Below are 13,986 nucleotides of genomic sequence, written 5' to 3'. Positions count from 1 at the left end.
GCAATTCAATTTGATGCAAACGTCTAAGAAAGTTCATGTTAATCTTTTAAAATTTCACCCTTTGGAAAATTCCTCACTGGCTATTGACTACACCATATTCATCACAGGTAATTTTCAAAGGTACAAGCATTATCCACCTCAAGCATAGACTTTGGGATGTAGGAAATTGCTGGAAGGTGTTTCTGAGGCTTTGTACAATGGCTTGTCCAGAGAAAGGTGTCATAATCACAGATGGAGGACAGCCAGGTGGACTTTCCTCTTTGCTTCAAAGTTCCTAAGTGTCAATTCAGAAGGACTTGCAGAGGCAGTGAGGGGACTCTGAAGGGCCTGAGATATTCCCTGAGGACCAAGCTATAATCCATAGGTCTCCATTTATATCAGGTCTTCTCAGCAAGGCTTTTTTTTTTTTCTTGGCAGGATTTAAATACATGGCTTGTCCTAAGCAATGAAATAAAATTAAAGTTGTTTTTGCTATGACTCATGGAGGAAGCCTTGGAACTTTTTATCAACTATTTTCCAATTAAAATATTTATTTTTGCCATCCTTGGAGTACCTCTAGGCGACATCAGCTCAAGCTAACATTTCTGAAGGACTGCTACTTTGGTCTCTAGAGCTCCATGATGCTCCCCAGCCCGATGTGTGGTCACTGCCAAGTTCCTATCTACATCCTCAACAGGAAAAGAAAGTTCACATACATAGTTTGCTTCACGCATAAATTCCTATCATTTTCCTGGAGAAAAATTTAGTAACATTTATCAAAATACTTAAAATTATTAATGAACAGATTCTTGGTTATAACATCTAGAAATACATCAGAAGAGAAAAAATTAAAAAGATTTTTGTCTAGGGATATTCCTATTAGCAGTCTGTATTATCACGAAAAGTAGGTAACAACCTAGACATCCAACTTGAGGTGGTGGATTAAATAAAATTATGGTCCTTCCATATGACAGAATAATATGTAGGCACTAGCAACCATATTGCAGAATATTTAATACTATAGAAACTAATTTGTTATGTGTTCTTAGGTGAGTAGTGTGGGATACAAAACCAAATGTACTCTTTGATCTCAATTTAGTTTTATAAAAGAAAGTCAAAGTATTGATCTATTTATATATTTACTTACGTATAGAAAAAGCCTACAAGGCTTATTTCTTGAAATTTGTTTGTTGTTTTATAAATGGTAGAACATTTATTTTCCACTCTTTTTGCAAAATTTCCTAATAGTAAAATTATATCTCTTTTAATGAACACTGATCATTCTTCAGTAAGAAAAAGTTAATGTTACTAAATACCTTGTCCATCCTAGATCAATTCTCTAAGTATCTACAAGGTACCACATACATTTAATAAATACATTCTCCATTTGTAGATTTTTACAATACACATTCTTCATATGATTCTGCTATTTTGTATAGTCTTCTCATAGTTTTGGTGAAGAAAATTACAACCTCATGCAGTGTCACGACTTAAAGATGATCTACATTATGATGCTCCCAAATGTACATCTCCAGCTCTGCGGTCACCACTGAATTCTGGATGTTCCTTTTCACTGTCTACCAGGCATCTCAAAATTAACAGAACCATAATTTCTAATCAACCTCAACAACCAAGCCCGAAACCTGCTCCACTCCCAGAATTCATTTTTTCACTTAATGACACTATCATCACATCAAACCCAATTATTGTCTGATAACTCCACTTCCTATAGTTATCCAAATCTATCCACTTCTTATATTATCCACTCTTCTTATTCTAGTCCTAACTACCATGATCTTCTGCCTCTATTACTTTCTTCTTTAACTCTTCTTCTTCAGAGCCCATTTTCCATAGTGAAGCCAAAATTATCTTCATAAAACATTGATTAAATTGTATCATCCTCTGCCTACACTCTTTAAATAGTCTCCCGTCCCATTTAGGATAAAATCTAAACTCCCGACAACAGCCTACCAAGCTCCGCTTAATTTGGCTTCTGTCTTTCTCTCCCCTTCACTGATTCTGTTCCAGCCACATAGCTTTCGGTTTGCTCTCTGAATACAATAACCCTAATTCCTGCCACAGGTCCCTGAATGTATTATTCCCTCTGCCCTAAACACAAATGTCCCAGATTTTCCAATGATTCTTCTCCTCATTCAGTGGCAACGCAAACATCTCCACTGGAGTAGGCTCCACTGGCACACTCTTCTCACATACCTCCCCTACCTCATCCCGCTTTGCTTTCTCTATGATGTTTGTCACTTACAGTCATCGTATTTGTCTGTTTACTTTTTCGTAGAATGTTAATCCCATGAGAGCAGAGTTGTGTCTGCTTTGTTCACCTCTGTAACCTCAGTGCTTTGTGTAGAACCAGGCCCACAGTGGGAACTCAATAAGTATTGGTTGCATGTTTTGAATAAATTAATTAGTATGACATTTAAAAAGTGGCGTTTTCAAAGTTAAATCCCTAACCATTTGTTTGATAGCTCTAATTGCAGAGGTTACGTGGTAGAAAATGAGATGAAGGTCAAAAATATTTTGGGGCTAATGTATGGAGCCAAGATTTGCTAATAAATATGGCTGGCTTATTTTCATATGTTTATATACGGGGAAAAAAAGGACAAGAGGAAGATTTGCTTATCCCCAGGAGGAGAGAAGGCATTTTCATAATACACTGTTAACAAAGGCACTTCATATCCATCACAATAAAAAAATGAAGTTTTGTCCAAACACAAATAAGTGATCATCTAAATCCATAGATTGGATTCTGAAATATGTTCCTACTTCTGCTTCCTCCTTTGCCCCACGCTACACCCGAATGAAGAAATTCTTACTTATGGAGGACAATTTTCTGAACCGTTTCAGATGTGACACTGTAGTGGGTCCTTTTAACTGCCCTTTGATACTGACAGTACAATAGCCACCCCTGCCAGGGCACACACCTATTATTGGCACTCAGAAGTCTGACACAATCAAAAATTTCTCTTCATTTCCAGGGGAGCTGGTTCAGGAAAGAACATGTTCTAAGACATTAAAGGTGAATATTTTAGAGACACCAGTACAGAATGTGACTTTCTGCTATCTTTTATAAAAATCTAAATTTCAATCATATCATCCGAGTAGACTTTAAAAAGATAGACCTCAAAGGTAGCATTTTGTTTGATATTCTCTTGTAACCCTAGAACGAAACTTAAGCATGAATAATTGGCGATCTGCACGCTGATATAAAGATGAAAGAATGGGCTCAATTTAACACAGGAACTAAAAAAAGTGGGATTATTTCCCTCCACCACCTTGAAAAGGATATGACTTTGAAACCTATTAAACAAGAAGGGAGAAATGTTATGCTGAATGGGTAACATATCAGTGAATTTTCCTCCTACGAATTTTTATAAACCCTGTATTTTGAGTATCTACTCATTTCTTTGTGAATATTTTTTCTTATATCTGTACATTCTTTCCTATAGAGTAGCTCCATCTTTATTACCTATAACAGGGCTTTCCATCTGTTTTCATCATGTATATATTCCACATAAATAGTTTGAATGCACACCCACATGACACATATATTTATGTGTTTCTAAACTATATGCATGTGTCTTTGCATTGTTACATATTTTATTCATCTTCCTGCAACCAAAAAAAAATTAACAGAATTAGATAGAATAAATATATACTGAAGTTCTATTTTTCCTTCTTGTCCTCCAGTGGGTCTCTTTCTGGACTCCCTGGGGATTGCTTATCCCAATTTGGAAAACGCTAAGATTTTGTCATGTCTCAATGAGAGGAACCAATTAATATTAAAGCTGTTTTGATTTTATGATCAATTGTGCACTACAGTTGTCAATAATCTAGATCTACATACCATATTATAATGCACAATGCCGTGAAGTGTCACCTAGACCAAGGCATTCATTCCTCCAGCTGCAGGTAATATTGTTGGCTGCTGATGTCTCAGGAGGTGCTGACTCAGAGCTGGGATAATCTACTTCCACATTCACCCCTCATCCAATGACGGGTCAGTGCAGGGAAATAAAGACCCATCTCGTTGTCTCAGTTGAAGACAACCTGAAAGGGCCCTCCCAGCTCCAGAGTTCCTACTGGGTTCAGATGAGGATTCTGTTGTAGTTACAATACAGTTCAGTTGCTCCCTCTGAATAGTGCTACTTCCTCCACTCCTCTACAGATTGCAAGGGCACCCTGCCATAAATCTCCTGCACACAAATCTCTGTCCCAGAGGCTCTTTCCCGGGGAGCCCCAACAAAAACACATATACATCAGCATATACTTACAAATCTAGTTTGCTTATGTGTCGATTCCTAACAGACTTTATATGAGCCATCGGCAGTTTAAGAATTAAACTAACATCATGAATTTTCCTGAATCCTCATTAGATTCTCACTGAGTCAAGATTAATTTCACCTGGAGGTCTTTGTTTTTCTTATTATGGGGAAGCAAGCTTCCAAAAATTTGGGAGGAAGAGTGACTTCCCTTCTTCTGAGTTCCTGAGTCACATTCACTGTTGGGCTTGATACCATTGCTTCTGAGAACAGACTTTCTCCATGTTGACCTCAGCCATTTTGCCCTAGGACCACAGGCTGTGGTCCAGCTCCCACTGCTCACTCTGACTCCTCCTTCGCTGTCACTGCAGCTCCTGACCCAATTCCAAGGTTATTCATTTCCAAGAACTGTCTCAGCACTTGGCCCACTAGCAGTGTAAGATTCCTCTTTGAGGGAATCAGTTTAACTCCCTAGAGGCTATGGGGTTTAACTCACTAGTAATCATGACATTACTTTTCTCTTACACTTTTCTCAATGGAACTTATTTTCGGTTGGGCCACCCTGGGTGAGAACTCTGTTTTCCCAATGCACCAGTAAAAGAATAAACAAAGTAGCCGTTATGGCCTCCTGGAGGGGAGAAATTTAAGGGATTGGACACAGGCCCCCATGTCCTGCTTACATATCCTTTGCGCAAGATGTAGAAACTCTCATAAAAATGGAATCTTAAGAACTAGCCCCACATAAACTTAAGTTTTACAGAATAATTATAAGCAGCATACCAATGACCCTAGAATACGTAACATCAATAAAAACTCAGTAGTATGTTTAGGTATAGTTTCTGACATATAATAGTAGACAGAAGTATCAATATGCATGCAAAGCTTTGTTTAGGACAAAATGAAAATATATGCACATATAAATGGTTATAAAAATACTAATAACTAGAAAAATAGTCCTTCTTACCCCAAACCCCAGTTTATGCAGAATGGAGGGTGGTCTTTACAACATGTAACATAATATTTTTTTCTAAGTAATACAATAGTTCAATTAAATATTCTTTGGATAGATACCCTTGCATGCTTCATATGCCATGTGTTAGCTGTATATACACACTTGATTAAATAATATTATTAAAGATAAAACAGAAGTATTTCATAAACAATTATTAGGCAGATTATAAGATAACACGTAAAAGGTGATACAGAAAATAAATATAAGACAAGCATATTATTCATTTATGACTTAGCTTTTGTCAAAAATGCAGCAAAAACCTTCATAGCAAGGCTCAGAGAGTTACCTGGAAGGTGACTTTGGCATCTCCCACGCTCTGCTATGTGTTAAATTTAATGGTGACAATAGTTCCTATGTCTAAAGTTTATTTTTTGGAGATGAAGCTCATCCTGAGATTCTCATTATTTATTAAAATGCTGAGGCTGGGGCTCCTTTCACAAATACAGATTGCCAACACATTAAAATACTGCTGTACATTGACACTATATAAAAATCACTCGATCAAATATGTCCAAATAAGTTATTCCAATACTCAATTTTAGGTAGGGTCATCAGATAGGATTAACAAATTTATCAAATAAATGAAAAGTAACCACTTATTATTCACCATTGAGTACACCAATAAATAGAAGATCAGCACTTACCTGAATAACATGCTTCAGTTTATCAATAATCTGATTTATCACAGGATCACTTCCTTTGACTTTGATTTCAGGATTTCCAGATTGGGCTTTGATTCCATTTCCAACCACAGGCTGAGTATAGCTAACAAAGTGAAAAGTGAAAGAGATGTGACTTAGTAACCTGGTCAGAGTGTTATCTGCCACAACTATCTGAACAGACTTGAGTTCATAAATTCACTCCTTTAAAAGAGTATGCAACAATGTATTTTTTCTTGGAACAGAACCTGATACAGCTGCAATGTTTTTCCTGGTTAAATGCTTGGCATGCAAATGTAGACTATTCTAATGTTTTTCTCACAAAGAACCCAACCAAAAATTGTGTTTTTAATACTATCTACCAACATACTAGAAAGAGTTAATATACATCTCAAGGTGCTACCAATTCTTGCTGAATGACACCTGTGTCTGAATGCATATTATCAGGGTCAATTTACTTCATTTTATATAGTATATAGATGAGTCCCAATAATATTTTTTACATATTTGACTACAAAAGAACTATATATGTATTTTAAGTGCACACGTCAAAATCATAAACATTATAAATACACAACTAAAACTAGCAAAATCTTTTGCAAGTGGAGGAAACACTATCTGTTTTCACCAAGGTTCACCTGAAAGGGTCTAGTAAATCATGTTGTGTGTAAAAGGGTCATTTCACAGGCGGTTAAAGTCACTGCAAATCACTGCCTTTCCCAAATGACAATCATATGACGCCAACTTAGTATTCATACAAATATTTAAATTCATCAGTCACAAAGATGTATTAAGTGCCTCCTATTACATTCAAGTCCCATAATAGGTGCCTGGGATTATAAGGAGCTGTAAGATTGTCCTCACAATACTCATTATCTACCTGGGGATATAATGTATCAATTAACTTGTTCATTCATGTATTCATTCATTACATTTTACCGTATTTTAAAAATACTTACTAGATTCCAGCAATATAATTATTCTTATTTTCCTGACAGGGTGGTTTAGCATAAAGACAAGTGAACAGTTAAAGCACAATACTAAAAATGAAGGCGATGTTCAGTATGCTATGAGGATAGCTAGAAGGACTTGCATATGCCAAGCGAGGGTGGACAGAATATTATCTGCCACATTATCTACCTAAATAAAAGACTGCAAAGTCCACTGTATGGTCCTTGGTGAAAACACAGATTACAAGCATTCGGGAAGCTTTCTCATTCTTCTGACATAACAATCTGAGAGTTGCTTTCTATGGTTCTCAGGACTGAGACTAATTATTTAGTAAACATGGATGCACAATAATTTCATGCCCTTTAGGGAACACATAGCTATACTTTCCTCTGACATCTGAGGAGATTTCTTTATTTCAACTACATCAACTAATATTCTTGACTTTACTGCTATTATGAAGATACATCAGTATTTTAATAGACTCTCAGCTTTTTTTTGCTTAAAGAGCAATTAGTAAAACAACTTATAAAATTCAGAATGTTCCTCTGCCTTACTTTAATGAAGAAGATGGATGCCCTGAACACAGGTAGTAGACACTGAGCTTGTGAGAAGTCTGTTTGGACTAAGACACTAGGGGAAAAACTAAAAGAGAAATTACAGCTTGAGGTAGCCCTTGAACTATTAACGTAAGAAGAGGTTTTAGATGGTGCAGTTAACGCGAACTCCAAGGCAAAGGATGACATCCCAGCAGGAGAAATGGCAAAGGCACATGAATAACACACAGCGAAGAAAAACCAGGCTTTTGTCTACAAAGGGAGATTATAGAATGGGAGAAAGTAAGAGATAGGAGGCCAGGACCTCAAGATTCCATTCTATGTTTAAGACTCTCCTCTGAGTAATTTGTTTGCTTAAAGTAACACAATAAAGTGGCCTCGGAGACTTTTCGGCAAGCATCCTCACAATGTGTTTAACGTAATTTTCCTTTCCTCTATTCGAGCAGAGTATCACAACAATCCACATGCACTGTCGGAATTTTCTACAGCAACGGAAACTCTTTGAAAATATAAAAGTAGGTTTTATTGTTGAGAAGATGGCCTTACAAAAGGAGTTTCAAGGAATATTCAGTTCTTCCCAAGATCATGCAAATCCAATGACCAATTTTCAAAAGTGGATCAGACAATTTCGAATTAGGTCTTTCTAGTGATAATAAATGATGGAAATCTTTGATATTGATAATATCAATTGGACATGACAAAATGATATTAATAAATCTTTTTTATATTTAAAACAACCTTGAACCCACATCTTTATGCAGAAATAGAGGGGTTTAGAGTTTGGTATTGCATTATACATCAGGGATTTGGCAGTATATAGCAATAATAAATAGTAGAAGGAAAGCAATTATACATATGCTATTAACGTGTAATAATATTCTTTAGTTAAGAATTCAAGTAAACTATAAATAGTAGGTGTCTCTTAATTCTTCTGTAGCACTTTTATATTTTTCTTCCAAACATTTCAAGTAGATTGCACATGTGGCTCACTTATTAATGTGTTGATTATTAATAATGATAATAAATAATATAAATAAATAAATGGATAAATGTATGCCTATGATTCGGGCATTGTTTTAATTACTTTCTTTGGAGTTTGTCAGTTCATCTTCATGAAAATCATTTGCTGTGGGCACGAGAATGTGCTTCATAGTCTTCAAAGTACAAGAAGCTTAACTGACTAAGGGCATCTGCTGCTTTGCTCTGAAATCTATTTCTGCATCTGCCTGCAGCCAGTGACTGAGCACAGCAGGGATACCAAAACAGGTCCATCTCTGGAACACACAGGGTCCTCTGAAGGCCAGTTTTGGCTCAGGATTCCTTAAGCCCTTGCTAACCCTTCCTTAGATTGCATATCATGTCAGTACACTGCTACTCAACCTTCCTTTCCTCTCTCCTTCACTCTGGGTCACACCTCCTTCACAACAAAGAGCTCTTGGATGCTTACTCAGTTTCCTCCCTATTTTCTCTCACAGGCATCTCCTTTAATAAAATCCTCTTGTGTTTAATCTCTTTTTTGGCATCTGTTCCTTGGAGGAACCAGGTTAATACACCATATAATATTTGTACTATAATTATTCCTATTCTAGAGATCGGGGATCTGAGATTTAAATAGGTTAAGTAACTTTCCCAAGACAACACTATTTGCTAAGTGTGCAGCAAGGATTTGGCCCCAGGGAATGTGAGCTCCAAATACAATCACTCCATAATTATTAGTGAAAACTCCAGAAACCAATAAATTAGAGATACAATTAGCTTGGTGCAAAGTGTTATTTCATTTTATCTTATTTTTTGCTGTAACTATAAGAAGGGATGTACTATTTTCTTCAAAAATCTCCTCAATGAACAGTCGTATATTACCAACTAAAGAGCAACATAGCAGTTGCTGACAAGGCGAGAAGAAAGTAACAGACTGCAAGTTTGCCATAAGATTTCCCTACGTTTCTCTAGAAACACAGACATAAGGCGAGCAATGGAAACTGAGATTACTGTCTTAATTTTAAGTAAGTATTACCTGGTTCACATCTTGCTTTATTTACAGACCATGAAACTTTCTTTTAAGATGCAATAAAGTTATTTCACATTAACCTGGAGAATTGCTTAGTTTTTGCTTTTATCACAGTTAATAACACAGTTATGTAACTCTAAAGATTTAGATAAAATTTACCAGAATTATCACTGACCAAGAATCTCATTCCAAACAAATAAATTATTGAATATTTCAGGATTATTATTCTTATGTATCATTTAGATAAGAAAACATACTTCAAAGTAAGACATTTAAGATATTTCAAGTAAAATACAATTTATTAAAATTGGTTATTCTTTTCTGTTTTTGTAAGGTTAAGAACCACAATGCAATAATGGTACATACACACTAGAGTGGTTTAAATGAAAAAGACAGATAATACCACGTGTTGTAAGGATGTGGAGCAATTGGAACCCTCTCCCATTGTGGATGGGAGTGTAAACTGATTAAAAAAAAAACCACTATTTGACATGCATGCTAAAGCTAAATATATCCTACGACCACAGGCATATACTTAACAATATTCACCGAAAGACAGGTGTAAGAATGCTCAGAGAAGTACTTGTCAAAATAGCACCAAACTGGACACACTCAAACATCCATAAATGCTAGCATGAAAAATAAATGGTAGTATATTTTATGATGAAATACTATCTAGCAATGAGAATGAATGAATTACGACTGTACTCAAAATCTTATAAGCTAAATATTGAATGAAAGAAGCAAGATATGGAACATACTCTACAATTCATTTATAAAAAGTTCAAAAACTAATCAATGATGCTCGAAATTTCCATAAGTGCTACTCTAGGAGATAGCGTCTAGAAGGTTGAAGGGGACTCCTGGGGTTCTAGTAACATCATGTTTGTTGATTTGGGTCTGGGTTACATAGGAGTGCTCATTTTGTATTTAAAGAAAAGTATTAAACTGTACAGTTAAGATTTGGATACTTTACTGTACACGTATTTTCAACCTAAATAAAATATTTACAGTAAAAATTCCTTGGGCTCTTTTCCTTAATATGTATACAACAGAAAAATTTGCATTCAACCACATATAAACAAAAGATACACATAGGTATTTTTAGCAGGGGCTAAATGGTTTTGTCATTACTAAATGAGTAATTTAGGATCTTAGTTTGATATAAAAACTAACTGCCTGCAAACTTTAATTTGCACACAAAAAAATATGGTTTCTAAATCAAATCATTTTTTTCTAACAAAGACTTTTCATTTGAGTTTTTCTCATTATGAAATTTTAATAAACCATTAATCACTCTTTTTCCTCCTAAATGCACAAGTGATGCATAAAACATTTCAAGGATCCCTACAGAGGTTTCCTGACTTGAAAAATTGCTCACATTTCAGCGAGAAGGAAGGAATAAAACACAAAAAATAGAAAGGGAAATTTTTTGTTGGAGAAGTAATAGACCCACCATCTGTGCTTATGTCTTCTAAGCAGGTCTGGTAATGGATCACAGCAGTTTAATAGGAATACGCACTCCCCAAGTACGACTCGTTTTTCATTAACATGGAAAAAAGGCAAGCACTGATATATTTACATTCTATAAAAATGTTTTAAAATGATGATTAACAAGATTCAAGTTCTCTTTGTGTTCAACATATGAAATATGAAAACGAAGTGCTAATAAATCTACACACAGTATGTTACTAGGAAGTCATTTCTCCTGACTTTACCAACATTACTTATTTGAAACTCGTGCTATGCCCTATTGGCTGATATTAATTTCACTTTATTTAGAAGGCAATAGGATTTATGTCAGAGTCACATCAAAAGTACGATATTTTGATGTGCACTTCTACAATTTCAAGGGAAAAAATATCTAGAGTCTAGAATTTATTACAAATCAGTTAAAGTGGTGTGTCTTGTAAGTCTTTGATAACTTCACTGGAACAGGATGTAAGAACATAATAATTGATAAGATGAGAAAAACACCTGATCGGGTATTTCTCTTTTTGCCATTATTGCCATCTATGTTAGAAATTAAAGACTGAGACCAACATGGGGACCATGTTGTTGGTGGTGGTGGTAAGTAATAGTAGCAGCAGTAGGAGATGCTTTATTTGTTTGATTATTACTTTTGGTATCACTTGGATAGATGACTGTACATTAAAATTCCTTTCATTTCCAGAGTTTTGAGTCTCCTAATTTCTAGGGATGAAACACTGAGGTGTCTTTGGCTCCAGTAACTACACTGCTATCTTGAGTTAAAAGGAGGTTTGGGAAGTATGTTGTAGGTATTCATCTGCAAACCTCTTCTTCAAGAGCAATTTTCCTGGGGCCAACTCTGTGGCCGAGCGGTTAAGCTCGCCCGCTCCACTTTGGCAGTCCAGGGTTCTGCCAGTTTGGATCCTGGGCACAGACCTAGCACTGCTCATCAAGCCATGCTGAGGTGGTGTCCCACATAGCAGAACCAGAAGGATCTACAACTAGAATATACAACTACATACCGGGGGACACTGGAGAAAAGAAGAGAAAGAGAACAATTTTCCTTTCAAACCAACCCTGGGCCTCCCTTCCTGGTTCTGGTAGCAAATGTGAAAGCGACTATACTAGAGATTTGGTTTTTGTAAGTTTTCCTCAAATACTTGGGTGACACATGTACCAGTGCTGAGTGTTGCTTTGCGGTATGCAGCTTCTGTAAAGCCCTTCTCCTCTACAGTGGAAGTCTTAATCTTTGAACTCTTAGCACAGAAAGGAGTCATATGATTGATTTTATGTGCCAGGTTTATGGGAATAACCTTTCATGTTAGGTAAGAGGCTTACAGGGGATTTAGAGAATGGAGACATCTGTAGAATCAATTCAAAATGATGAAACCTTTTCATGATTCCACCATCTCACTCCAATTGTTGAGCCACAAAGTATTTTTTAAGTTAATCTCTACCATTTTATTTGGTTTTACAATTATAGATAAATAATGTCTAAATTGGAGATCTATGTTTCTGAACTTAAATAATGAAGCTAAATTAAGTAGAATTAAAAGAGACCTTACTATAGTCTTTATTATTATTTATATACAACTAATTTCCTACTGAGGATATTATATTTCATAATAGCCTATGGATAACACTCATTAACATTATTTCCCTGAGGGAATGTCATGCTTTGCATAGCAACCAACAGGGAATTTTTTATCAGATCACTACAATAAATCAAGTAAGAACATGCTTAAAAGAGTTAGAAAACAAGAATTCATTGAAGAATGGATATCAATCAATCTTCACCCTAACTTTTCAATTGACAGGGCATGTATTTGTACTTGTGCCATGACATTTTATAAGATAAACAGCTGTGTGAACCTGAGAAATGATATTTCCACAGGAAAAACTAGTGACTGTATATGCAAAATCAGTAGTGTTTTGGAAGCTGTCATTTCTACAAATGTTGACCACCTAATAAAAAGTATATTAAAAATGAAATTTCCCTAGGTGAAAAAAAAACAGTATTTTCCTTAGCCTTCTCCTAACTCCCCCAATCTTACCAAGAAAGGCTAAGTATCTTAATTATAGCAAAATCTCTGCTTTTATAGCTTTAAATTTTTGAGTTAAAAATTCAATGTAAGTGGTAAAACATCTTTGGCTTATTTTATGATTACCCTCATTTGATTCAAAGTAACCATCAGATTTAAAATGATGAATTCTAACTATAATCAATTGCACATACTATTATATGAGTTATGAAATGGTATACTAACTTCTATTTTCCAAGACATACATTTCAAAATTAAACTCTTCTTAGTAAGATATGGGCTAACTTTCATGGATTTATGATGATTGATAATCACCACTTTGCACTGATTTTCTATCTCACTTCACTGTTAGATATCAATATAGGAAAGTAAAATGTTATTTAGGGGATAATTATTATCTAAGCACTAATAAATTAAATACCATTTTGAGCCAAAAATAAGTCAAAATGATTTAGGGTATAAATTTCATTTAATCAACCTTTTATTAGAGACATTACTAAATCCTAAAAGTTTCTAGAGTCTTATACCGTACAGCCTTTTTGTATTTTTAAAATGTAATTGACACCGGGGCTGACCCCGTGGCCTAGTGGTTAAGTTCACGTGCTCCACTGCAGGCGGCCCAGTGTTTCGTTGGTTCGAATCCTGGGTGCGGACATGGCACTGTTCATCAAACCATGCTGAGGCAGAGTCCCACATGCCACAACTAGAAGGACCCACAATGAAAAATATACAACTATGTACTGGGGGACTTTGGGGAGAAAAAGGAAAAAAATAAAATCTTTAAAAAAAACATATAATTGACACCAACATTAAATTTCAGATAAAAAACTACAACTGTATCAAAAAATACTTTAAAATTAGTTGCAAGATACACTAATCCTAAGATTTCCAACACACCAAGCAAATGAAACACCCAAGTACCTCCTACAAAAATGTAACATCATAAAATCAGAGAGAAAGAACCTCTGAAATTCAGAGGGTACTAGTGTCTTAGGGTCACCATAACAAATTACCACACACTTGTTTTAGAGGCT

The 13,986-nt window shown here is 35.4% G+C and overlaps 1 protein-coding gene across 5 annotated transcripts in view; it reads right to left on the bottom strand.

Annotated features, from left to right (window-relative positions):
• GPC5 (glypican 5) overlaps window positions 1-13,986 on the bottom strand; it is a 1,278,940-nt gene that overhangs the window by 863,538 nt on the left and 401,416 nt on the right. For all 5 annotated transcript variants that reach the window (XM_044779824.2, XM_070520036.1, XM_070520037.1 and 2 more), the window contains exon 6: window positions 5,913-6,033. In XM_044779824.2, the coding sequence (XP_044635759.1) occupies window positions 5,913-6,033 (121 nt within the window). The remainder of the gene's footprint in view (window positions 1-5,912; window positions 6,034-13,986) is intronic.

Source organism: Equus asinus, chromosome 11, assembly GCF_041296235.1.
Source record: "Equus asinus isolate D_3611 breed Donkey chromosome 11, EquAss-T2T_v2, whole genome shotgun sequence".
Classification (NCBI taxonomy): domain Eukaryota; kingdom Metazoa; phylum Chordata; class Mammalia; order Perissodactyla; family Equidae; genus Equus; species Equus asinus.
The sequence above is the reverse complement of the archived record's forward strand: the minus strand, read 5'-3'. Positions and strand labels throughout refer to the sequence as shown.